The following is a 27,238-nucleotide window of genomic DNA, read 5'->3' as shown; positions in this document are numbered from 1 at the left end:
TCTGAGGTTTTCGCGGGTGTTTGTATGTAGGTCTTTGGTTATTCGGGTTTTCTCCCATGTAAAATTGGAGGTGTCTTGGCAACGTTTCGACGAAGTCTCATTCGTCATCTTCAGGCTGGTGTTCTCGGCTTCGTGCTTCTAGGAGCAATGTGTGTGATCGGGAGATGCGGGAGAAAACCTGAATAACCAAAGACCTACATACATACATACATACATACATACATACATACATACATACATACATATATATATATGAATGATATATTAGAAATATATGTATAAAAGATATACTAAGATAAGAGAGAGAAAATGTATAAGTATGGATTACTGACACGAAACTGTTGAAAAGAAGAAAGTGTTAATATCCCTTTTTGTTTTTTTTTGTTTTTTTAAAAAACTGCTTAATAAAAGTATTTTTTTAAAAAACACAACAGTTGTAAGTTAAGGACTCCCAGGCCAGGTTAGGAGAAGGAGCAGGGCGGTTTATGCCGTCTGTAATTTCTGTTGCAAGTGGAAGTGGAAATTATTTTCGGAGACGTGTTGGCACCGCGGTTACGGGCGGTTGTATTTTAAGAAAGGTACAGTATTTCTGCTTCTTTTCTAACCTGAATATATCCTTCAGCTGGGTTTATCCAGGGCTGGAGAAAGAAAAACACCTATTATATTCATTTCTGAGTCATTCCTTGGTTTGTGCATTTTTGACCTGAACAATTTCCTTCCCTTACCGCCATCGTGTAAGAAGATGTTTGAGTGGAACATTTGGACGGCGGGCTGAACTCTGCACGTCGAGCAAAAACAGCGGGTCTGGGGGGGATCTTCTCTAATGGCCCCTCGCCCAGGTTCAGGACTAAGGCCAGGGTCTTGCAGGGGGCTGCATTCGTTTGCCACAAATTAAACCGGTGGGAAATTACCAGCTGGCCGCGGCCGAGCGAGGCCCGCTGGTTCCATGCACCCGTCTCTGAAAAGCTCTCTAAATTTAGCTGATTATCCTCGGGAAGACTTTTCACTTCTCTGTGCAATTATAAGGCAATTTATTCCTACAAGGCTGGGAGCAGAAGTGGGGGGGTGTAATTGGGGCACAGCGAGTACCCCGGAAAGTCTGCGGCCAGAGATGGAGGGATGGTAGGATTTTCCAACTGAAAATCCATCCTTCCTTTCTTTCTCTCTCTCTCTCTCTCTCTCTCTCTCTCTCTCTCTCTCTCTCTCCCTCCCTCCCTCCCTCCCTCCCTTCCTTCCTTCCTTCCTTCCTTCCTTCCTCCCTCCTTCCCTCCCACCCACCCACCCACCCTCCCCCTCTTTCCTTCCTTCCTTCCTTCCTTCCTTCCTTCCTTCCTTCCTTCCTTCCTTCCTTCCTTCCTTCCTTCCTTCCTTTCTTTCTTTCTTTCTTTCTTTCTTTCTTTCTTTCTTTCTTTCTTTCTTTCAGCTTGAGCTTGATTGTATCCTCTGTTGGCCAACTCTTCGCATTATCAACTGTCAGAGTAACTTCATTAGCGTAATGCAGATTATTGATGGTCCTTCCTTCAGTTCTCAAACCACAGAATTGCAGGGTTTGGAGACTAGGGGGAAAGAAGGACCTGGGGGGACATGATAGCAGTCTTCCAGTATTTGAGGGGCTGCCCCAAAGAAGAGGGGGGGCTCCACCTATTTTCCAAAGCACCAGAAGGCAGGACAAGAAACAATGGATGGAAACTAATCAAGGAGAGAAGCAACCTGGAACTAAGGAAAAACTTCCTAACAATGAGGACAATTAATCAGTGGAACAGCTTGCCACCAGAAGTTGTAGGTGCTTCATCACTGGAGGATTGTTAAAGAAAAGATTGGATAACCATCAGTCTGAAATGGTATAGGATCTACTGCTTGGGCAAGGGGCTGGACTAGAAGACCTCCAAGGTCCCGTCCATCTCTATTCTGATTCTGATTCACGCTCATCTTCCTTGGAAACCAACCTCCCTCAATAAAATATTCAGCAAATAAATTGAATAGACCAGAAGAGAATACACAGCCTTGGTTGCCAACCAAAGAACCAAATTAAAATATTTATTTCTTGTTCATTTATAAACAGTTTGCATGGCCTTCCCTCTTTAATTCTACAATTCTGGGCAGTTAACAGTAAATTAGGATTTAACAATAAAAATCCTCTTTTTAAAAAAATAAATAAATAGGCATGATAGCATTACTACAATGCAGCCGGGGTCAAAAAGGTATTTGCCTTTGTCTACAGATGTAGCCATGCAGCTGAGCTGGCATAATCCTTTGACCCAATGCCAGAGGGAATAGCCTAATTTTTAAAGCTTTTCAGAATGTCAAGGAATCTTCTGGGTCTCGTGAGAGAAGAAAGGGGGATGATTTCCTGTCCTATAGGGGCTGCTCGGACACAAAAGGCATATTCCCTAAGTGCCATTAGGTGACATCGCTTTAGAAGAGAGACCCATGGTGTGTGCCAACCCTGTTGGCTCCGGTGGGTTGGGCAGAATGAACAGGAGACAAGTGGTTTCACTAATAATCGACACAGCGCCATCTAGAACTTCATAAGTGATGACCAGTTTGATCTAGTGGTGAAGGCACCGGGCTGGAAACTAGGAGATGTGAGTTCTAGTCCTGTCTTAGGCACGAAAGCTGGTGGGTGACATTGGGCCATTGACCTGGAGATGGTGAATTCTAGTCCTGTCTTGGGCACGAAAGCTGGTGGGTGACATTGGGCCAGTCCCCAGGAGATGGTGAGTTCTAGTCCTCTCCTAGGCACGGAAGCTGGTGGGTGACATTGGGCCATTGACCTGGAGATGGTGAGTTCTAGTCCTGTCTTAGGCACGAAAGCTGGTGGGTGACATTGGGCCAATTACCAGGAGATGGTGACTTCTAGTCCTCCTAGGCACGAAAGCTGGTGGGTGACATTGGGTCAATCACCAGGAAATGGTGAGTTCTAGTCCTCTCCTAGGCATGAAAGCTGGTGGGTGACATTGGGCCAATCCCCAGGAGATGGTGAGTTCTAGTCCTGTCTTAGGCACGAAAGCCGGCTGGCTGACTTTGGGCCAATCCCCAGGAGATGGTGAGTTCTAGTCCTCTCCTAGGCATGAAAGCTGGTGGGTGACATTGGGCCAATCACCAGGAGATGGTGAATTCTAGTCCTCTCCTAGGCATGAAAGCTGGTGGGTGACATTGGGCCAATCACCAGGAGATGGTGAATTCTAGTCCTGTTTTAGGCACGAAAGCCGGCTGGGTGACATTGGGCCAATCACCAGGAAATGGTGAGTTCTAGTCCTCTCCTAGGCATGAAAGCTGGTGGGTGACATTGGGCCAATCACCAGGAGATGGTGAGTTCTAGTCCTCTCCTAGGCATGAAAGCTGGTGGGTGACATTGGGCCAATCACCAGGAGATGGTGAGTTCTAGTCCTGTCTTAGGCACGAAAGCTGCTGGGTGACATTGGGCCAATCACCAGGAGATGGTGACTTCTAGTCCTCCTAGGCATGAAAGCTGGTGGGTGACATTGGGCCAATCCCCAGGAGATGGTGAGTTCTAGTCCTCTCCTAGGCACGGAAGCTGGTGGGTGACATTGGGCCATTGACCTTGAGATGGTGAGTTCTAGTCCTGTCTTAGGCACGAAAGCTGGTGGGTGACATTGGGCTAATCACCAGGAGATGGTGAGTTCTAGCCTTGTCTTAGGCATGAAAACTGGCTGGAGGCCTTTGGGCCATTGACCTGGAGATGTTGAGTGAAGTATTAGTACCTTTTTATAAAGCCTTAGTAGGACCACACTTGGAATACTGCATCCAGTTTTGGTCATCCTATTGTAAAAAAAAATGTGGAAACTCTGGAAAGAGTGCAGAAAACAGCAACAAATACGATTAGGGGGCTGGAGGCTAAAATATATTTTTTCTTAAAAACTCCAGTGATGGAGCATCCACAACTTCTGGAGGCGAGACATTCACTGGTTAATTGTCCTCACTGTTAGGAAGTTTCTCCTTAGTTCCAGGTTGCTTCTCTCCTTGATTAGTTTCCATCCATTTCTTCTTGTCTTGCCTTCTGGTTCTTTGGAAAACAGTTTGAGCCCCACTTCTTTGTGGCACTCCCTCAATTACTGGAAGATTGCTATCATGTCACCCCTAGTCCTTCTTTTCTCTAGACTAGCGGTCCTCCAATATTTGAGGGAACGTCATGGAGAAGAGTGAGTCCAGCTATTCTCCAAAGCCCCAGAAGGCAGGACAAGAAGCAACGGATGGAAACTAACCAAGGAGAGAAGCAACCTAGAACTGAGGAGAAATTTCCTAACAGTGAGAACAATGAATGGAACGCTTCCCTCCAGAAGTTGTAGCTGCTCCATCACAGGATGTTTCCCAGAAGAGATTTGAGAACCATTTGTCGTGGAATGGTACAGGGTAGAGGTCTCCAAATCTGGCAACTTTAAGACGTGTAGACTTTCAACTCCCAGAATTCCCCAGCCATCCACAAGTCTTAAATTGCCAATTTTAGAAACCCCTAGTGTAGTGCCTTGCCTCCAGAAGTTGTGAGTGCTCACAACACTGGAAGTTCTTAAGAAGAGATTGGAACATCCATTTGTCTGAAATGGTCTAGGACAGTGTTTCTCAACCTTGGAAGCTTGAAGATGGGTGGACTTCAACTCCCAGAATCCCCCAGCCAGCGCTGCTGGCTGGGGGATTCTGGGAGTTGAAGTCCACCCATCTTCAAGCTACCAAGGTTGAGAAACACTGGTCTGGGGTCTCCTGCTTGGGCCGGGGGTTGGACTAGAAGACCTCCAAGGTCCCTTCCAACTCTGTTATTCTCTTATTTTTTCAGCCTTGGACTGCCTTACATTTGCAAATCGAGGCAACTCCAAAGCTGAGTTGTGGGTTGAGTTGAGTTGTCACAAGGATGGTTACTCTGCAGTCTTGCGCCTGGAGCTGGTTGGTATCTCCGCCGCAATCAGCATCTTCGAAGTGACAGCCAGTTTAATAGCAGGGACATGGAGCAAGGGCAGGCAAAAGTCGGCGTAATTCTACTTCGACTCCAACCTTAGTATAAAAATAATGAAGATGGAGAGAGTAAATAGAGGCTGGGGAGCAGGAGGTGGGGGATAAGGTGACCTCGTAGCTTGTAGTTGTTTCCCGGGGTTCTGCCTTTCGTTTCTTCGTTATTGGGGGGGGGACATTTTTTCTTAAAACCTTGGAGGTGGGAGGAACCAGGCTTAATAGCAGGAATTGTGAGAGGGATCTTGGAGTCTTAGTGGACAAGCAGTTAAATACAAGCTAGCAGTGTGCGGCAGCAGCCAAAAAACCCAGTGCAATCCTAAATTGCATTAACAGAGAGATACAATCAAGGTCAAGGGAGGTACTAATACCACTCTACAAAGCCTTAGTACGATCACACCTAGAACACTGCATTCAATTTTGGTCACCACACTATAAAAAAGATGTTGAGACTCTAGAAAGAGTGCAGAGAAGAGCAACCAGGATGATGAGGGGACTGGAGGCTAAAACATATGATGAACGGTTGCAGGAACCGGGCATGGCTGGTCTAGTGAAGAGAAGGACCAGGGGAGACAGGATAGCCGTCTTCCAATATTTGAAGAGAGGAGGGGGGTCAAGCTATTTTCCAAAGCACCCGAAGGCCAGACAAGGAATAATGGATGGAAACTGACCAAGGAGAGATTCAACCTGGAAATAAGGAGGAATTTTCTGACAGGGAGAACAATCAACCAGTGGAACAGAAGTTGCCTTTGGAAGTTGTGGGAGCTTCATCACTGGAGGCTTTCAAGAACAGACTGGACTGCCATCTATCAAAAATGGGCTAGGGTTTCCTGCTCGGGCGGGGGGTTGGACTAGATGACCTTTAAGGTCCCTTCCAACTCTTTTATTCTGTTCTGTTTGGCACAATTGCAGATGTCTTTGTGCAAATGCTAGGAAAGGCTGCGTGGGTGTGGTTGGGATACATGTAGTAGGATACACACGAATGAACTACAAAGTAAGCCCAGACCTTCTTAACCCAACTGAAAATCTATGGAGCCAACCGACTAAAGAAACTTGTTAGTCAGAAGCAACCCAGCAATAAAACCCAGTTCATAGAAGCCATCATTCCATCTTGGTTTCCCATTAGAACAGCTGCAGAACTAAAAGACTTGGTTCACTCCATGGGAAGACGTTGTAAGGCCAGAATTCATGCTAAAACAGTGTTTCTCAACCTTGGAAGCTTGAAGATGGGTGGACTTCAACTCCCAGAAGCCCCCAGCCAGCACTGCTGGCTGGGGGATTCTGGGAGTTGAAGTCCACCCATCTTCAAGCTTCCAAGGTTGAGAAACACTAAAGTTTACCCAACTATTAACTGGCATGGTGATCATTTTTGCATCTCTAATTTTTTCTACGTGTTTCACTTTTCTCCTTTATACTGTAACTGCTATTCTTCTTCTCTGTAAATAAATTTTTATTAAACATATTTCAACTTTAAAAACAACATTTTCACTCATTACAGCGTTTCGGTATCGATATCACTTACATTAACACGATTAACCTAATTTCTAATTATACCAGTCCATGTATTATATAATCTAATTATCTACTTTTTAAAATCACACTAATAGTTATAAATAGATAACAGTATTTTCTCATTGTAATAGACATACATTACATATTCCTTATATAGCAGTTTTACGTCTAACCAATTATACCATATGTTCCAACTGCTATTCTAATAGCAAATCCTCCATAAAAGTTATTGCATTACATTCTTGATTAAATTCTCTTTCCATTGATATATAATTTTATGGTACTACTCCCCCCCCCCAAAAAAGTGGTGTTATTAGCTAGTTTTAGAAAATACACTTTCCCCCCCCCCCCCCCAAAGTTTCCACAATTTTGGCCGCTACTGTAAGGTCAGGCGTGCCAGCCTCCACCGATGCTGAAAATTGCATCTTGATACCGCCGAGGCGGAAGAGACCCTGCTTAGCGGTATAAAATGCAGACAATTACCGGACCGTACAAGGTCAAGAGGACCACGGAGCATCAGTGCTCCCCTCTCCCCCTCTTCTGCCACGTGCCGACAGCTCCTTCCTGGCAGAACGAACAGTCCTGACAGCTCTGGATGTTCTTGTGCGTTCCTCTGTCACAGTTGTGCGTTTTTCCCCTTTCAGCCTTCTTGGTGCTTTGCTAACTCTTTTTAAATTGTCGGCTGAGAAGGGAGGGTTGCAGGTGGGGTAGTGTTGTTACTACCGGTTCTGTGGACGTGGCTTGGTGGGGGTGGGGGGGTTTAATGTGACAGGGTGGGCGTGGCCAACTTTTTTTTTTTTAAAAAAACTTTTAAAAGCATTTTTTCTACAACCTTAAGAGGTTGCTGAAAAAAAATGCTTTTAGAAGCCTCTGACGATCCGGCAACTCAGCTGGGATCGTCAGAGGCTTTTAAAGGCTTTTTTTTTTTCCCTACGACTTCTTCGGCCGAAGAGGTTATAGAAAAAATGCTTTTAAAAGTAAAAAAAACAGCCTCTCATGATCGTGTGGCTCAGCTGGGCATGGGGGGGGGGGGCGCAGGGATTTTTGCTACCGGTTCTCCGAACCACCCGCCGCCATCGCTACCGGATCAGGCAATCTGGTCTGAACCGGGAGCATTTCACCCCTGGGGCTTCCCCTTTGCAGCTGGGGATCACTGGGAGCTTCGCAGGGACATGCCCCCCAAAATGGTTCGTTTCGGACATCCCCCCCAAAATTACAGAATTAACCTAAGGTTGCAAGGTGAATTTGCTTCCCAGGTTTGCTGTATCCTTTTTAGCAGAAGGGAATTAGGGCTGCGTATATTTTGTTCATAATACAGCCAGTCCCGGACTTACGACCACAGCTTGGTCCCATTTTATGACTTTTCTTGCTACCGTTGTTAAGTGAATCACTTCAGTCATTAAGTGAGTCACACGGTCGTTATGCGAATCTGGCTTCCCCCTTGGCTTCTTGCCAGAAGGTCGCAAAAGGGGATCCTGGGACCCGTCATAAATACGAGCCAGTTGCCAAGCATCTGAATTTTTAGCAGAAGGGAATTGGGGATGCGTTTATGTCTTCGAAATACAGGTAGTCCTCAATTTACGACCACAATTGAGCCACCAATTTCCGTTGCTAAGCGAGATGGGGAGGTTTGCCCCATTTTCTTGCCAGAGTCGTTAAGCGAGAAAAACAGCTGTTCAATGAATCTGGTTTTCCCCATTGACTTTGCTTATCCGAAGGCCGCAAAAGGGGATCGCATGAATCTGGGAACACGGCAACGGTCATAAGTATGAGTCAGTTTGCCAAACGTCTGAATTTTGATCACGTGACCATGGTGATGCTGCAATGGTCGTAAGTCTGAAAAACAATCCTAGGTTACTTTTTAAAATGTCGTCGTAACTTTGAATGGTCACTAAGTGAACTGTTGTAAGTCGAGGACTTCCAGTGCAGAATTAACTTAAAAAGTCTGATTGCTGCATCCTTTCTAGCAGAAGGGAATTTGGGCTGCCTTTATTTCTTCGTAAGACAGCTAGTCCTCGACTTACGACCCCAATTGAGCCCCAAATTTCCATTGCTAAGCTAGACAGTCGTTCGGTTGAGTTTTGCCCCATTTTCCTGCCACAGCCGTTAAGCGGATCACTCGGTTGTCAAGTGAGTAACATGGTTGTTAAATGAATCTGGATTCCCCCTTGACTTTGCTTGTCCTAAGGTCGTGAAAGGGGATCATGTGATCCCGGGGACACTGCAACCGTCATAAATGTGAGTCAATTACCAAGCGTCTGAGTTTTGCACTCGTGACCACCGGGATGCTGCAACGGTCATAAGTGTGAAAAACAGGCGTAAGTTCCTTTTTTCAGTGCTGTTGTTTTTTGAATGGTCACTAAACCAACTGTTGCTAAGTCAAGAACTTCCTGCATATGTGGTGACCGTGGATAATTTCTCATGGTCTTCTTGCATTTCTCATTGCAAGGAATGAAACCTGGTCCTGTCTGGGCAAGTACAGGTAGTCCTCAACATACAACAGTTCATTTAGTGACCATTCAAAGTGACAACAGCCCTGAAAAACATGACTTATGACCGGTTTTCACACTAATGACCGTTGCAGCATCATCATGGTCACGTGTTCAAAATTCGGATGCTTGGCAGCTGACTCATATTTATGACGGTTGCAGCATCCCGGGGTCACGCAATCCCCTTTTGCGGCCTTCTGACTAGCAAAGTCGACAGGGAAGCCCAGATTCACTTCACAGCCCGGTTACTAACTTAACAATGGCGGTGAATCATTTAACGACGGTGGCAAGAAAAGTCATAAAACGGGGCAAAACTCACGTAACAAATGCCTCACTTAAGAACAGAAATTTTGGGCTCCGTTGTGGTCGTAAGTCACGGACTACCTGTACATGCAGTCCTTGACTTACGACGGATTGCTTAGCGAGTGTTCCAACTTACGACCTACCTGGAAAAGGGATTTATGACCAGGATCTGAAGTTCTGACGGTCCTTCCCCGTGAGTCACATGAACACGGGTTGCCTTTATGGCCATTGGCATCATCCTGAAACACGTTTTTACGACAGTTTCGCTTCTATTTTTGGGGGGGCACGACAGCAAACCATAAGCTACCAGTGTTTTCTTTGCATTCACACTTAATGACCATCATCTTCACTGAATGACTGCTGCTAAAAAACCCAACAAAAAAACCACCCTTGTAAAATCAGGCCGGTCCCGTAAGCGATCTGTTTTACGACCGTTACAACGGTCAAAGGCAGTGTCTACAACGGTCGTAACTGGAGGACTCCCCTGTATTTTAGGCCAGGATCTGAGATCATTTTCCCCATCACCCCCCAACCAGAATTTAGCGTGCCTGAGATCAGATATGCTCTCCGGAGGATTCGAACCCGTGAATTGCGTCAAACGGTAGATGATTCTCTGGGGCAGGAATATGTTAGCTTGTCTGGGGGGCGCGGGTGGGGTGGGGGGGGCGCGAAACTTGGATGTGGACCACTTCCCCCGGGGCCCACAAGAAGCGTTTCCAGTCTTGTTTTTCAGAGAGACAAATTTCCAGGCGCGCTGGAAAAACATAAGAGCCGCTTAAAAGCGCACTTAATTCCATTAAAAGTAATAAACCACCTGGCAGAAAATTTTAATGGATGTGTTGAATCGAAAGGCGGGTGCCCCAGGTGAGTCTCCGGCTGCAATTACGCTCTAATGGGATGGAACACACCCAGGGCGCTGGGATTTTATATATATATATATATATTTATTTATTTTAAATTTTATGGGATATTCTGAAAGCAGAGGAGGACCTCCCCCTCTCCGTCCCCACCCACCCACTTACTTATCCCCCTCCCCCCCCCGGCGTCTCGGCTCTTGCCCCACTCGGTCGCCTTAATCTGCGTGACCGGATTACGTATCGGAAGTGCTTGGAAGGCGTTGGATGCAATAAATTGATGGAAAGTGGTTATTAATATTTGAATCACTTTGGAATTGCCAAATGTTAATAGTGGGCCATAAAGAGGTTGTCTGGATGTGCATGGAAGTGGGTGGGCAGATATGCAGATATCCCTCCCTCCCTCCCTCCCTTCCTTCCTTCCTTCCTTCCTTCCTTCCTTCATTCATTCATTCATTCATTCATTCTATCCTTCTATTCTCCCTCCCTCCCTCCCTCCCTCCTTTCCTTCCTTCCTTCCTTCCTTCATTCTATCCTCCCTCCCTCCCTCCCTCTCTCCCTTCCCTTTGCTTCCTTGCTTTCTCCCTCCTTCCATCCATCCATCCATCCATCCTTCCTTCATTCTATCCTCCTTCCCTCCCTCCCCTTTCCTTCCTCCCTTCCTCCCTTCCCTGCCTCCCTTCCTTCCCTTTTCTTGCTTCCTTGCTTCCTCCCTCCCTCCCTCCCTCCATCCTTCTTTCATTCTATCCTCCCTCCCTCCCTCCCACCCTCCCCCTTCCTTCCTTCCTTCCTTCCTTCCTTCCTTCCTTCCTTCCTTCCTTCCTTCCTTCCTTCCTTCCTTCCTTCTATCCTCACTCACTCCCTTCCCTTTGCTTGCTTCCTTGCTTCCTCCCTCCCTCCTTCCATCAATCAATCCATCCATCCATCTATCCTTCCTTCATTCTGTCCCCCTTCCCTCCCTCCCTCCCTCCCCCTCCCCCTTCCTTCCTTCCTTCCTTCTTTCCCTGCCTCTCTTCCTTCCCTTCTCTTTGATTCCTTCCTTGCTTCCTCCCTCCCTCTATTGTTCTTTCATTCTATCCTCCCTCCCTCCCCCTTCCTTCCTTCCTTCCTTCCTTCCTTCCTTCCTCCCTTCCTCCCTCCCCTTTGCTTGCTTCCTTGCTCCATCCATCCATCCATCCATCCATCCATCCTTCTTTCATTCTATCCTCCCTCCCTCCTTTCCTTCCTTTTCCATTCTCTTCCCCTCCCTCCCTCCCTCCCATCCTCCTTCCTTCCTTCTGTCCATCCGTCATTTGCATTTCCCTCCTCCTCATTTGCATCCCTTTCCCTTTTGCATTCTCTCTCTCCCTCCCTCCCTCCCTCCTTCCTAGCCCTCTTTCTTCCTTCTGCTCAAATCTCAGCGTTTTTTTTTAACAAACTACCTGTTAAAATTGCCCCTCTAGAGAATTTAGAGGGTAGAACTGGGCTGACCTTTTCTCCTGCTTTTTTTGGGGGGGGGGCAAACTAACTCCTTGGATGTGTGTGTCACATCTGGGCAGAGGTTTGATGAAGATTTGGGGTGACTTTGCCTTGGCGGGAATTGGCCTGGGGTGGGGAGAAAGGGATTTCAGTGGATTGGCCAATTCAGTCGCTGGGGACCCCCCCTCCCCCTCCCCGCTGGAGCCCTTGACCCAACTTTGATGCTGCTGGAAGTCTCCAGGGTGGGCAAAAGGATTCCTTGAGCTTAATCTTTGATTAAGAGCCTTGGTGGTGCAGTGGACTAAACTACTGCTGTTAAAGTAGCACTTAGCTGCCAGCTGCCTGCAATTACTGCGAGTTCAATTCTCACCAGGCTCAAGGTTGACTCAGCCTTCCATCCTTCCGAGGTAGGTAAAATGAGGACCCGGTTTGTGGGGGCAATAAGCTGACTTTGCGTAAAAAGAACACCGCTTGGCGGGGGGGGGGAAGCCATACTAAGCAGGTATATACAAAAGTATGAAGGCTATTGCTATAATGCATTGTAAGCCTCCCTGAGTCTCCGGAGAAAGGGCGGCATATATAAATCGAACTAATAAATAAATAAATAATCCAACTTTGGCTTGTCGAGGCCCCAAGGACCACCTGCTCTTCCCAGGCAGTTCAATAGCAGCGCAGGCGTGCTGTGATGGATGTGCGCCCAGATGTTGAAGACAAAATAAAGACAGGATATCGGGGAAGAGAGATAAGCGAGCTTTCCCCTTTCCTCCTGGGATGCAAGCCATCCTTGAAGCATCAGAAGGAAGAAGGATGTTCTGAAGATGTAGCCCAGCTGGGAGTGAAGGCCCAGCTAAGAAGATGGAAGATCGCTTTCTAGGGTCCTTGGGGTGTGAAGATATTCCTTCCGAGTCAGAATACAGCTGGAAGGGACCTTGGGAGTGGTCCTTGACTTACAACAGTTCATTCAAAAATACGACGACACTGAAAAGAAGTGACTTAGGACCGTTTTTCACACTTATGGCCATTGCAGCATCCCCATGGTCACATGATCTAAATTTGGACGCTTGGCAACTGGTTCGTATTTATGACGGTGGCAGTGTCCCGGGGTCATGCGATCAGCTTTTGCGACCGTCTGATAAGCAACATCAATGGGGAAGCCAGATTCACTTAATGACAGGGTTACTAACTTAACAACTGCATTGATTCAGAATAACAGCATGACAGAATTGAAAGGGACCTTGGAGGTCTTCTAGTCCAACCCCCTGCTCGGCAGGAAACTCTGTACCATTTCAGACAAGTGGCTGACCAGCCTCTTCTTAAAAACTTCCAGGGATGAAGCACCTACAACTTCTGGTGGCAAGTTGTTCCACTGGTTAATTGTCCTCACTGTTAGGAAGTTTCTCCTTAATTCCAGGTTGTTTCTCTCTTTGATGAATTGTCTATGGAGATTCTCGGTCATCCAGGTTATAGTTGTCCCAAAGGTGCTTTATTTCAAGAGACAAGTGGACTTTCTTGGTTTTTATCTTTTGAAGACCTTCCTCAAATCTTTATTTGGTCAACCTTTCCACATTATTATGACCATCCGGTGAGGAATTCCTTGCAGACAGCTGGACATTTGCAAGAATTCAAGTATAAATCCTTCCATTCCCCCACCCTCCAGTCAGAGCTGAAGAAGCTTCTTGGATGAGAAGCGAAAGGTCTTCACAGAAAAATAAGAAAGTTGGAATAAAGCACCTTTAAGTCTCCTTGATTAGTTTCCATCCATGGTTTTTTTGTCCTGCCTTCTGGTGCTTTGTAGAATAGCTTGACCCTCTCTCCTCTGGGGCAGCCCCTCAAATATTGGAATACTGCTATCGTTCCCCCCCTCCCCCTCCCGTCCTTCTTTTCTTCCTAGCCAAACTCAAATCCTGCAACCGTTCTTCCTATGTTTTCGTCTCCAGGCCTTCAATCATCTTAGTTTGCTCTTCTTTGCAGTTTTTCCCAAAGTCTCAACATCTTTTTTTGTAACGTGGCGACCAAAACTGGATGCAGGATTCCAGGTGTGGCCTTACTAAGGCTTTACAAATGGGTACTTAATGCTTCACACGATCTTGGGTTTCCTTCAACGCCATCCCCTTGTCCTCTTGTCCCCTAATGGCTGGCTGGGGAATTCTGGGAGTTGAATTCCACTGGTGTTGTGGCCCATCAGCAGCCTGTGCAGCTAGTAGCTGATTCCGACGGCGAGGAGGCTGGTGTGGTGCTGCGCCAGCAGCCTGTGCAGCTGGCACTTGAGTTGGACAATGAGGAGGCTGGAGAAGATGTGGTGTCAGAGGCAGGGATTCAGCCAGGCCCTTCAGAACCTACAGAAGCTCCCATAAGTGAAGAGGAAGAGGAGGAGGAGCCTCTTCTCAATGCACGGGGGCGCAGAGCTGCCAAAAGGCAGGAGTGGCTCCTCAGGAGGAGGTCTCCTCGAGAGTAAGGCTTGGGGCTAATTGTCCACTCCCTTAGCCTATTTAAGGAGGAACGCCGACTGAAGCAATTTGCAGGGAACAACTTCGTTCACATTCCTTCATGTCTTGTCTTGCTTATCTTATCAGCTTCCTGCAAATTGCTTCTGGGCATTCTGCCAACCACAGTAAGCTTTCGGTTATTATTCTTTGAATTCTTGGCGGCTGTTAATGCAGTTAATTAACAGCCGGTGTTGTAAAAAACTGGTCTTTTTAATAAACTAAGGTTTGAACGGATTTTGTGTGTGCTGCGTTCTTTGGGGTCCATAGCTGGGGCAGAACAACTGGTCTTAAAAATGGCCGTAGTTGGACACCTCCCTGTTGTAGCTCACAAATGGCAGGGTGCGAAAGGCAACACAAGTGTTGCTGTGCGCGGAACGACACAGGAGCCAGGAGCTCCTGCTTGAGCAAGGGGCTGGACTAGAAGACCTCCAAGGTCCCTTCCAGCTCGATTCTGATTCTGATTATTAGCAAGAGCTCTGGAGGCTACAACAAAGAACCCACTGGAACGGGATTCGAACACAATGCCCCCCCCTGCAAGTCGCGAGCGTTAGGCCCAGGGGCCTCGTTAATTTAAGCTTGTTGTCGGAGCTAATTTCTATCGCAACTTTATCCTGGCTTGTGCACTGCATTCCATCCGCCACAAATCCCCTTTCTTTCCCCTCTTTATTCCTGCTTCCTTCATTAGCGCCAACGCCTCCGCTGGTGAGGCTTTCTCGTTTCCTCCTGATTTTTCAAAATCCCACCACGGCTCTGTTCTTCGTGTGATGCTCTCGGCGAAGGGCATTACGTGGACGGAATGAAATTTGCACATTTTTGCATGCTTTTTTTTTTTACAAGCGAAAGCATGTTCACACAATAGCTGCTTTTCCCACCGTAGATTTAACCCACTCAGGCACTATCCCAGTAAAACCGACCGCTCACCCTGGATGTACGACCAGAATTGAGCCCCAAAATGTCCTTTGCTAAGCAAGATGGTTGTTAAGTGAATTTTGCCTCATTTTACAACCATTCGTGCCATACCTGGGTTTAAGAAAACCCATCTTTTCACTCAACATCTGGATTCCCGCAACCTTTTTCCCAGGTGTCACCCTGTCAAACACCACAGTTGTTAAGTGGATCACTGCCGGTGTTAAATGAATCACATGGTCGCTAAGCGAATCTGGCTTCCTCATTGACCTTCGTTAGAAGGTCGTAAAAGGGAATCACGTGACCCCAGGACTCTGCAACCGTCATAAATACAAGTCAGTTGCCAAGCTTTTGAATTCCGATCATGTGACCATGGGGATGCTTGCAATGGTCGTAAGTGTGAAAAACGCTCAGAAGTCATATTTTTCAGTGCCGTTGCAGCTTTGAATGGTCACTAAATGAAGTGTTGTAAGTCGAGGACTACCTGTTGTTATCATCCCACTGGGATGGTATGGAATAGAATGGAATGGAATGGAATAGAATAAAGAATAGAATAGAATAGAATAGAATAGAATAGAATAGAATAGAATAGAATAGAATAGAATAGAATAGAATAGAATAGAATAATAGAGTTGGAAGGGACCTTGGAGGTCTTCTAGTCCAACCCCCTGCTTAGGCAGGAAATCCTACACCACTTCAGACAAATGGTTGTCTAATTCTCTTCTTTTACCCTGACCAGGTGGGCAATACCTGCTCACCTGCCCTTCTGCTCCATTGCGATTTCCTGGAGCAGGGGTCTCCAACCTTGGCAACTTGACGATTTGTGGACTTCAACTCCCAGAATTCCTCAGCCAGCGCACGTGCGCTGGCTGAGGAATTCTGGGAATTGAAGTCCACAAGTCGTCAAGTTGCCAAGGTTGCAGACAGACACCTGTCCTGGAGGACCAAATAAATTATACCTCCATCATCTCCGTCAACTTCAGCTGCAGGAACATGGAATCCCGGTCCATTAACCAATCTGTGCCTGACTGAGCAGTTGAGGAAAGACTAAATCAAATTATTTAGCAGCTGGTTTAACGGATTCCTCAAACCACTCGTTTCTTTACCACCATTGATGCACCAAGCAGGCCTTGGGAACCAGGATCATTGCCACAGATAAGCCCAGTTTAACTCTGTCCAGCCACCTCCAAGTTTTGAACGTGTGTGGCAGTGATGATGTTACTTAGTTGGGTAATGAAATGTCTGCCAAGAAAACGAGGAGCCTGAAGAGCTCAACAGACAGAAGCACTGTAATTTAACACCAGCTGTCTGCAATTAAAGCAAGTTCGAATCTCCCCAGGCTCAAGGTTGACTCAGTCTTCCATCCTTTCTAAGGTAGGTAAATTGAGGACCCAGTTTGTGGGGGCAATAAGCTGACTTTGTATAAAATATACAAAAAAAAGTATGAAGGCTATTGCTTAACACACTGTAAGCCGCCCTGAGTCTCCGGAGAAGGGCGGCATATAAATCAAATTAAAAACAAAAACAAAAAACAACTAAGCTCAGAGAACCCCAAGGAGCCCACAATCCTCCCCTTCCTCCTCCTCCTGTTCCTCCTCCTCCTCCTCGCAAACCCCACTTCCTTCTAGCACTGAAGATGTTACCAAGTTGGGTCATGAAATGCCTGCAAGAAAACAAACAATCTCAGAGACCACTAAGGAATTCCTCCTCCTCCTCCTCCTCCTCCTCCTCCTCCTCCTCCTCCTCCTCCTCCTCCTCCTCCTCCTCCTCCTCCTCCTCCTCCTCCTCCTCCTCCTCCTCGCAAACCCCACTTCCTTCTAGCACTGATGATGTTACCAAGTTGGGTCATGAAATGCCTGCAAGAAAACAAACAATCTCAGAGCACTAAGGAATTCCTCCTCCCCCTCCCCCTCCCCCCCTCCCCCTCCCCCCTCCTCCTCCTCCTCCTCCTCCTCTCTGCAAACCCCACTTCCTTCTAGCACTGATGATGTTACCTAGTTGGTAAATGCAAGAAAACAATCACGTTCAGAGAGCACCAAAAAGATGGAAGGAAGGAAGGAAGGAAGGAAGGAAGGAAGGAAGGAAGGGGGACATCACTGATGAAATTACTTAGTGGGGTAATGAAACATCTGCAAGAAAACGACCAAGCTCAGAGAGCACTAAAGAATCCCTCCTCCTCCTCCTCCCACTGATATTGTAACCTAGTTGGGTTATCCTTCTAGCACTGATAATGTTACATCATGAGTGCTAAAAGGAAGAGGTCTAGAAGAGGTAGGCAAGAGCTGGGGTTTCATTGGGGCAGTAAAGGGCTTTTGACGGCATCTTTGGTTGCCCTCTGGAACCACAGGAGTGGGGTTTGAAGGTTGGGGGGGGAGGCTTTCTGTTGGATTTCTCCGCCTGTCAGATTCTCCCAAAGAGCCCTCGTTTCACCTAGTTTTACATTTAAAAGTCTACAGGAGATAAAATTACCCTTGTTACCCCTCTCGAAGAGCTCACTTAAAAAAAAAAAACAGTTGCATCAGCTTTTATGGTGTTCGATCCACTTCATCAAACACACGACAAGGAAAAAGCGTTTTGTGTATTCATAGGTATTCTTGGCAGCTGAGAAAAAAAAAATTTCGGGGGGAGGGAAATTGGTAGGGAGACAAAGGCTGACAGCCAAGAGAAGATTGCAGTAAGAATGTCAAGAAACACAATTTCCAAGCAAAGGTCTGTTTTAGAACCTGGTCGTGGGAACTTCACTGAGAGTTGTGCTCCTTAAATGCAGGAATCGGAATCGGAATAGAGCTGGAAGGGACCTTGAAGATCTTCTAGTCTAGCCCCATGCTCAAGCAGGAAATCCGATACCATTCCAGACAAGTGACTGTCCAGCCTCTTCTTAAAAACCTCCACTAATGGAGCACCCCCAACTTCTGGTGGCAAGCTGTTCCACTGGTTAATTGTCCTCACTGTTAGAAAGTTTCTCCTTAGTTCCAGGTTGCTGGTTGCAGACAGCTGGTCCTTTGCATCCTTTTAGAGAGTCATTGAGGCCACTTGGAGGTTTACCTGTGTCCTCGGGGTCACCTGAGTGGTGCAAATGGGTGTGGCCTTTTTGGAACAGTTGAAAGGACTGTGTTGTTGAGTGGAGATAGATGATGTTGCATCCAGACAAATAGTAACCGAATAACAGAGTTGGAAGGGACCTTGGAGGTCTTCTAGTCCAACCTCCTGCCTAGGCAGGAAACCCTACACCACTTCAGACAAATGGTTATCCAACATCTTCTTAAAATCTTAAACAGAGAAAGGGTTGTTTAATTTGGACATAGATGGCCTCTTTGACCGTTCTTTCAATCCAGCGGTCCTCCGTGTCCAAAATGTGGAGTCTGCTGTCTCCTAAAGAGGGGCCTTTGTCTTGGAATCGTCAATGGACTGCTGCATCTTGTCCTGATGGAATTGTTGCAACAACTAAGCATTTTCATGTTGCATGCGTGAAATCATCAGATGGCCCTTCGTTCTTCCTTTAATCCTTGGTTTTTCTCGACTCTCATCCACAGCTCTTCGCCGCCTGGAGTTTTTGAAAAGGAATACGAGCTCTACCGAGACTACGGCTCCGATGGACAACGGTTTCACTACCGGTGAGCAGCCTCCCTTAAGAGGAGTCTTCCTCAACTTTGGCAGCTTGAAGATGAGTGGACTTCAACTCCCAGAATTCCCCAGGCAGTAGCCTTAAAGTGTATAGATTTCAACTTTTAGAATTCCCCACCTAGCGTGCTTTAAGATGGGGGGACTGATACTCCCAGAATTCCCCAGGCAGCATGCTTAAAACGCATAGACTTCAATTCCCAGAATTCCCCAGGCAGCAGGCTTTAAAGTGTGTAGATTTCAACTCCCAGAATTCCCCAGCCAGTATGCGTTCAAATGCATAGACTTCAGCTCCCAGAATTCCCCAGGAAGCATGCTGTAAAATATGCAGATTTTTAACTCCTAGAATTCCCAGCCAGCATGCTTGAAGAGCTGAGGACTTCAACTCCCAGAATTCCCCAGACAGGAAGATGTATGAACTATAAGTCCTAACTGGCTGAGGAATTCTGGGAATTGTAGTCCACAGATCTTAAAGTTGTCGTGTTTGAGAAGGACTGCTCAAAGGGTTTTGAACCTGAACGGGTGAAAATGGGTGCTGGTTTTCGCCTTGTAGTAGGGTTGCAACACCAGGGGAGTTTAATGGTAGAAATGGAAAGAGGTTTATGGCAGAATGTCTGTACGCTACAGATAATCCTTGATTTACAAACATTCATTTAATAACCATCCGGAGGTATGATAAACCCCCACCCCAAAAGCTACTAAAAAACCCATCTTTGACGTTACAATGGCCGCACACCCACAACTACTTGCAGTCACATCAGGGGTTGGTTCTACTTACCTTTACTACCGGTTTGCATTGCGCCCACGCACGTGAGCTTGCGTGAGCTTATTTATGTGTACAGGTAGATAATATACTTTCTTTTGAGACCCAGTAACAGAATTTCATTGTTAATGTGGGCCAGTGCGCTCACCTTAAAAAAAAACTGACAATAAGGGTTATCTTATATACAAGTGGGTGGCCCCATCATTGTTGGTGGGAGTGGTTTTGATGGCTCCTTGATTGCCGTCAACTTGCTTGTTTGCTTCTTGGTTGTTGTTAGACTAATGTTAATCTTGGTCGTAGGGCTAGGAGCTCAACCAAAGAAACCTCCGATGGGCCAGATGTTTGCCCCTTTAAAAAAAGGCTGGGCTGGCAGCTTCCCTTCGGCAGGCAAAGGTGGTGGGGAAGAAAGTATCCCATGCAAGCCTTTGATTATTGCAACCTCATTTCGGGGTGATAAAATCGACCTCTCAAACAGAAGGCTGCCAGGCTGCCGGCTCTCCATAATCTTGTCGTTCGGAATTGTACCCAGCTGTTTGCTCTGGAGCCAGCCAGCCACCGAGCGTCAATATTTGTTCTCTTTTCTCATTATTGTCTCTCGTTAAAAGGAGAGCTGGCTGGGGGAGAGGCAGTTTCTGCCCTCGTTTCTTTTTTCCCCCCATTCTTGCTTTCTCGGGGCTGGGGCTGGGATGGGGGCTCAGCTGACACGAAGGAGACAGGACCCAGAAATGGGTTTTCTTCCCCTCTCTAGAGCAGGGGTCTCTGAATTTAGGAAAACTTTCAGACTTTAAGACTTGGTGACTTCAACTCCCAGAATTTTGGGAGTTGAAGTCCACAAATTACCAAGTCCGTTGATCCCTGGTGTAGTCAACAGATGGTCCGTTGATCCCTGGTGGCTTAGTCTGCTGAGCCTGGTGGCTCAGCAGACTAAAAAAGCTTTGTGATTAACACCAGCTGTCTGCAATTACTGTAAGTTCAAATCTCACCAGGCTCAAGGTTGACTCAGCCTTCCATCCTTTCTAAGGTAGGTAAAATGAGGACCCAGTTTGTGGGGGCAATAAGCTGACTTTGTATAAATACACAGAAGTATATTTTGTATAAAGTATAAAGAGCCTGTAGTACAGTGGACTAAAGCACTGTTATTAACAACTGCTGCTTGCAATTACTGCAAGTTCGAATCTCACCAGGCTCAAGGTTGACTCAGCCTTCCATCCTTTCTAAGGTAGGTGAAATGAGGACCCAGTTTGTGGGGGCAATAAACTGACTTTGTATAAAATATACAAAAGTATGAAGGCTATTGCTTAACGCATTGTAAGCTGCCCTGAGTCTCCGGAGAAGGGCGGCATATAAATCAAATTAAAAAAAAATTCTTTCTTTTCAGAACGCCGTCTCCAAAATTCGAAAGACGGCATGCCCTAGTGGTTAGTAAAACCTCAGTCCCCACGCATATGTGTCATTTTCTGGCCAGGGTTCATTGCTTTTGGTGACTCACTGGGGGGGGGGTTTAAAGGGCTTGAAGCACAAGAAACGTAAGCGTTTTGTCCTTCGGGGAAACGGCGAAACCCATCAGCCCGGTGCTCTGAGCCGCAAAGGAGAAGCGCGTTAAATAAATGTTAAGGGATGATTGGAACCGGGATAGAAAACACAATGGCAAAATGTCACCCTGTTGATATATATAAGCTTTGGTGTCAGTGACCTTCAAAATCCCAGAGATGGTCCTTTGCTCGTCTTACAGCATGGAGATTGTAGCAGCTGAGGAGGGGCAGGTAAGCATTGAACGCAGAATCATAGGTTGGAAGGGACCTTGGAGGTCATCTAGTCCCAACTCCCTGCTCAAGCAGGAGACGTCTCTGGAGATTCTCCGTCATCCAGATCATGGTTGTCCCAAAGGTGTTGTCCTGATCCAGCTCCCCAAACAGGACAAACCTTCTGTATTTAAATCAATGATTCTTTTAGTAGGAGCGTCGGCAGCCACCGGCAAAAAATTTCTCTCTCACCAGAGGCTAACAAATCTGTCCGGCAGGAAGATGAATAGTTGTCTGCCACATCTATTTGTCTCTGCCCCCTGCCTTTTATCCCCAGAGCTAAAGTGGGGCTTCGCTAGCAGCAGTGCCTCTTCCGTCACGAGGACCAGCCCATAGATTTCCACTGCTCTCCTCTCCTCTGCCTTCTGCGCATCCATGCGTCAGGCACTGGATCCAGCTCTTCCTCCTCTTCCTCATCAGCCACTTCCAGACCTGGGGGCTGTTGACTCTCCATCTGAGGGCTGACGGACAGCTCTTTGTCTCTCTCTCTCTCTGCCAGCTCTATTTCCTCTTCCCCCTTGGGAGCTCTCAGGTTGCCTTGATGCTGATCCTGATTCCCACGCCTCCTCCTCCTCCTCCTCATCTGGTTCAGCTGCCAGAGGGACCGGCAGCCCCCAGGCCACAACAGGTGTTATTTCAAGAGGCAACTGGACTTTCCGGTTTTCCTCTGAAGACGTTTCACTTCTCCTCCAAGAAGCTTCTTCCGCTCTGTAAGATAATTGTCAGGTTTCGATATCGTCTCAAATAAAATTAATTGCAGTTCCAAACAGATAGTCTTCGAAGAAATCTTTCATTTTATTAAGCACGACAATCTGCCCCCGATCGTGGCATAGCCAACACTGACTTCCTGACTTCCCAAACCCTCCCTTTCCGTTCCCCAAATCTCTGCATCTCATTGGCCTTCTTCTAATCACTCTCCCCATATCTACTACCTAAGCTCCCAGGAATGTCCCCCTCCCTCTCATCTCCTAGGGGATATTATCTTCAAGGAAAATAAGTAGGTGAAATGTCAAGCATCCTCTTGCCAGCTGCCCCCTCTTCTCCTTCTTATGTCAGCATTAGAATAAATGCAGGTTGAAGTGCTGACAATAATGAGATTCTCCAGAGCGGAAGAAGCTTCTTGGATGGGAAGTGAAACCTCTTCAAAGAAAAAACATGAAGTCCAGTTGCCCCTTGAAAAAGCACCTTTGGGCCAAGCAGGAGACCCTGGCTTGCACTGTTCCAGACAAGCGTCTGTCCAATCTCCAGTGATGGGGCACCTACCACTTCTGGAGGCAAGGGTCATCGGATGGCTACTTGCAACCTTTCCAGGTGGCTTCCAACAAGCTGCCGACAATGGCGCAAACTGGATTCGCTTAACGACTGCATGCTTCATTTAACAGTGGCAGTGGTTTGGTTAACAACCATGTCCCAAAAAAAAGGTTGTACAATCTAACATGACTCACTCGGAAATCCTAGTCCCAATTGTTCTCGTAAATCAAGGACTATCTGTAGGTCATAAGATCACTCTTGAAATATAGGTAGCCCTCGATTTATGACCGCAAATGAGCCCAGATTTGATGTTGCTGAGAATTTGGTTAAAGTGACTTTTGTCCCATTCTATGATTTTTCTTGCAAAAGGTGTTCAGTGAATCACTGCAGTTGTTAAATTAAGAACACGGTCTATTCATTTCTGCACATTCCAAAATTTTCTTTATAATTTCTCCTTCCAACGGGAGAAACATTGAGAATAAAAGATAAAGGGGAGTCGGTGTATTTCAAGACATGGGATAAATTTTATGATTGGTTAGAAAAAAAGCACGAATAAGGACACAGAGATAAAATAGATGGAGAATAGATGGGAGAAAAGAATTAGAAAAATAGATACCCAGATGATGTCAAATAAAAGGAGAAAGGGGGGGAGGGGTAAAAGGGAAAAAAGTGAGATATTATAAAAATGTATGCAAATGATGAAATAAAAATAAATAATAATTGAATAAGAAATTGAAATGAGAATAAAGATAATTAGGAAATCGGGGCTGCTCGATTACCACTTTAGATTGAACTGAAAAGGGAAACAACAGGAGAGAGGGGAAAGGAGAAGAGAGGACAGAAGAGGAAAGGAGAAACAAGAAAGGGAAAAGGAAAGGAAGAAGAGGGAGGGGAAAGAGGAGTAGAGGAGAAGGTTAGAAGGGGGAAGAAAAGAGGAGTGGGGGAAGAGAACAGGAAGTTGGAAAGAGAAGGAGAGGAAGAATGAAGGAAGTAGGAGGAGAAAGAGGAAGGAAGAGAAGGGGAGGAGAAAGAAGAAAGGGAAAAGGAGAGGAAGAAAAGGGAGGGAAAAAAGGAGCAGAGGAAAAGGTTAGAAGGAAGAAAGAAGAGAGGAGTGAGGGAAGAGAAAGGGAAGTAGGAAAGAGAAGGAGAGGAAGAACAAAGGAAGTAGGGGGAGAAAGAGGAAGAGAAGGGGAGGAAATGAAGAAAGGGAAAAGGAGAGGAAGAAAAGGGAGGGGAAAGAGGAGCAGAAGAGAAAGTTAGAAGGAGGGAAGAGAAGGAGAGGAAGAACGAAGGAAGGCCAGTCGCCTTTTGAAAAAGCACCTTCAGGCTAAGCTCGAAATGCATAATTTAAGCTTCCAGCCTCAGGAAACGTTGGGGCGTAGTTTGCACAGACCTCCCAAACTTCCTGTTTAATGAGACAGAAGGGGCGAATTAATTACAGATCAGTCTGGGGAGAAATCACACTGACTATAATTAAGTTGGAAGTGCAGGAAATGTAAATGAAAGGCACGGCCTCTTTTAAAGCAAACTTCAACTCTGGAAACAGTGCATCCTTTTCTTGGCAACTACAGATAGTTCTGAACTTGTGACCGAAATGGAGACTCGAAATTCCGTTGCTAAGCGAGGAAGAATTTGCGACCGCAATTGGGACAGCAACTTCCGTCATTTAAGTGAGGCGCATGTTAAGCGAGGTGCGTCTGTTTTTACAATCTTTTTTTTTTAAAAAAACTGGGCTCATTAAGCACATCACCAATTTTGTAAAGTGAACCCAGTGGTCATTAAGCGAATGCTGCTTTCCCTGGACTTCTTGTTCATTGGAAGCTCGTTGTCAAGATCACAGATGGTGATCCCAGGAGGCTGCAACCATTATAAATACGTACTGATTGCCAAGCCTTGATAGTACAGTGGTTTAATGCACCCTGTTATTAACACAGCTGCCTGCAATTTCTGCTGGTTTGAATCTCTCCAAAGCTCAAGGTTGACTCAGCCTTCCATCGTTTCTAAGGTAGGTGAAATGAGGACCCAGTTTGTGGGGGCAATAAGCTGACTTTGTATAAAATATACAAAAGAATGAAGGCTATTGCTTAACGCATTGTAAGCTGCCCTGAGTCTCCGGAGAAGGGCGGCATATAAATCAAATTAAAAAAAAAAAAAAGTCACTTTTTTTTAACACTGTCCTAACTGTCTCCCATCCAGCTAAGAATCAGGTGGCACCTTGCTTTTATTTTGGGAAGAATGCAGAGAAGAGCAACCAGGAGGATTAGGGGACTGGAGGCTAAAACATACGATATGAACAGTTGCAGGAACTGGGCCTGGCTAAGTCTAGTGAAGAGAAGGACCAGGGGAGACAGGAGAGCCTCTTCCAATATTTGAGGGGCTGCCACAGAGAGGAGGAAGGGGGTCAAGCTGCTTTCCAAAGCACCTGAAGGCAGCATAGGTGGTACCTGGCTCAATAGTAGTAACTGTGAGAGGGATCTTGGAGTCCTAGTGGATTATCACTTAAATATGAGCCAGCCGTGTGCTGCGGCAGACAAAAGAAGCCAATGCAATCCTAAATTGCATGAACAGAGGGATGCAATCAAGATCAAGTGAGGTACTAATACCACTCTACAGAGCCTTAGTAAGACCACACTTAGAATCCTGCATCCAGTTTTGGTCATCACACTATAAAAAAGATGTTGAGACTCTGGAAAAAGTGCAGAGAAGAGCAACCAGGATGATGAGGGGACTGGAGGCTAAAACATACGATGAACGGTTGCAGGAACTGGGCATGGCTGGTCTAGTCAAGAGAAGGACCAGGGGAGACAGGATAGCATCTTCCAATATTTGATGGGCTGCCACAGAGAGGAGGAAGGGGGTCAAGCTATTGTCCAAAGCACCTGAAGGCCAGACAAGGAATAATGGATGGAAACTGACCGAGGAGAGATTCAACCTGGAAATAAGGAGAAGACTCGACAGCCACTTGTCTCAAATGGTATAAGGCTGTCATGACAAACCTATGGCACACATACCACAGGTGGCACACAGAACCACTTCTGCGGGCATGTGAGCTGTCGCCCTAGATCAGCTCAAGCGTGCATATGCGCGAGCCTCCCACCGGCCAGCTGACTTTTGGGTCTCTGCCGCGCGTGCGGGAGACGAAAGTGCATGCCCATGCCGCTCCTCCCCTCCCAGGAGTCTCCATGCAGCCCCTTTTGGATGCCAGGTAAGTACAGGTCTTGCGCGGAGGCTCTGGGAGAGTGAAAAATGGGCCTCCCGGAAGTACCAGAAATCCAGAAATGGGCCGTTTCCGGCCTCCGGAGGCCATTTTCGCCCTCCTGGAGGCTCCAGGAAAGCCTCCGTTGTCTCCGGAGCTTATGGAGGGTGAGAACCAGGCCTACCGGAAGTCTGGAAATGGGCCGTTTCCGGCCTCCGAAGGATTCAGGGAGGCCTGCTAGGCCCAAAACGGGGTGCAGGGGGAGGGGGGGTCGCGCGCGCATGCGGGGTGCGGGGTGCGGGAGGGGTGTTGTACATTCCTGTGCAGGGGGCGGGGGAGTCCGGGGGGGATTGCGTGCACATGCACAGAGGGACAGGTCATGCATGGGGGGCATTGCATTATGGGTGTAGGCACACGTGTGCGCTATCATGCACATGCGCACACTTTTGGCACCCGAGGAAAAAAAAGGTTAGCCATCACTGGTATAAGGTCTCCTGCTTGAGCAGGGGGTTGGACTAGAAGACCTCCAAGGTCCCTTCCAACTTCATTATTCTATTAAAACTCTTGAGTTTTTCCTTGTGGACATGTTAAAAAAAAACAACAACACCCACTCTTCCATACAATTTATACATCCGTGTTCTCCAGAAAAGGCAGAGACAGAAAATTAAAACCGAGTCGTGTTTGGGTTCCGTTTGTACAAAAAGACCCTTAGTCATCGGCACTAAATCCAAATCCGTGTTCTTTGGCAGAGGAACCCAGCAGTAAAAATGGCACGAATACGTCCACCCTGCAAGGCTGGGATGACAGCTTGATGCATTGGGGTGGAGAGGCTGCCTCGAAACCCTCACCGAGCTGCTATCACTCCTATCCGGGACCGCGCGCCGTCTCTAAAAATTGTTTACAAGGCTGGAAAATCGCCTCCTTTTTCTGTTCCGCACGCAGCGAGTGTCACAATTAGGTGCAACTCAGATGTGAAGAGAGGGCCGGAGCCCAGCTTGAGACAGGAAAAGTGCAGAATTCTGTTTTTTTTTTTCCAAATCATTGAGCAGACTCTGAAAAAAAATCCCAACAACAAAAGGCAACCACCACCACAGGCAAATGATAATTTACAGCTACTTGGCTTCTGTCCATCAGCCGCTCCATGGAATTGTTTTCTTGGCTAACGGGCCTGGAAAGACAGTTTGTGCAGGGCGCAACCACTGACTGTGCAAGATGCAAAAAGAGAATAAACTTCAGATCACACCTGGGGGGCTCTCTGCCCAGCTGGTTACGCTGAAATTATAGAGAATCTCTGATCATTTCTGTGTGTCTTCCTAGAATGCTGCATCCAGTTTTGGTCATCACAGTGTAAAAAAAAGATTTTGGGAAGAGTGCAGAGAAGAGCAACCAAGATGATGAGGGAACTGGAGGCTAAAACATACGATGAACGGTTGCAGGAACTGAGCCTGGCTAGTCTAGTGAAGAGAAGGACCAGGGGAGACAGGAGAGCATCTTCCAATATTTGAGGGGCTGCCACAGAGAGGAGGAAGGGGGTCAAGCTATTTTCCAAAGCACCTGAAGGCCAGACAAGGAATAACGGATGGAAACTGAACAAGGAGAGACTCAACCTGAAAATAAGGAGGAATTTTCTGACAG

General features: G+C 46.8%; 1 protein-coding gene across 3 annotated transcripts in view; it reads left to right on the top strand.

Annotated features, from left to right (window-relative positions):
* The window catches only part of ARHGAP39 (Rho GTPase activating protein 39), a 169,761-nt gene that overhangs the window by 79,462 nt on the left and 63,061 nt on the right, over positions 1-27,238 (top strand). For all 3 annotated transcript variants that reach the window (XR_015733464.1, XM_087890971.1, XM_087890970.1), the window contains exon 3: positions 18,504-18,584. Coding sequence is in view for 2 of the 3 variants with exons in the window: in XM_087890971.1 (XP_087747097.1) it covers positions 18,504-18,584 (81 nt within the window). In the remaining variant the exon portion in view is untranslated. The remainder of the gene's footprint in view (positions 1-18,503; positions 18,585-27,238) is intronic.

Source organism: Pantherophis guttatus, chromosome 3 (genome assembly GCF_059756535.1).
Source record: "Pantherophis guttatus breed Tessera chromosome 3, ASM5975653v1, whole genome shotgun sequence".
Taxonomy (NCBI): Eukaryota; Metazoa; Chordata; class Lepidosauria; order Squamata; family Colubridae; genus Pantherophis; species Pantherophis guttatus.
Note: the sequence above shows the minus strand (reverse complement) of the source record. Positions and strands in the feature narration are given on the sequence as shown.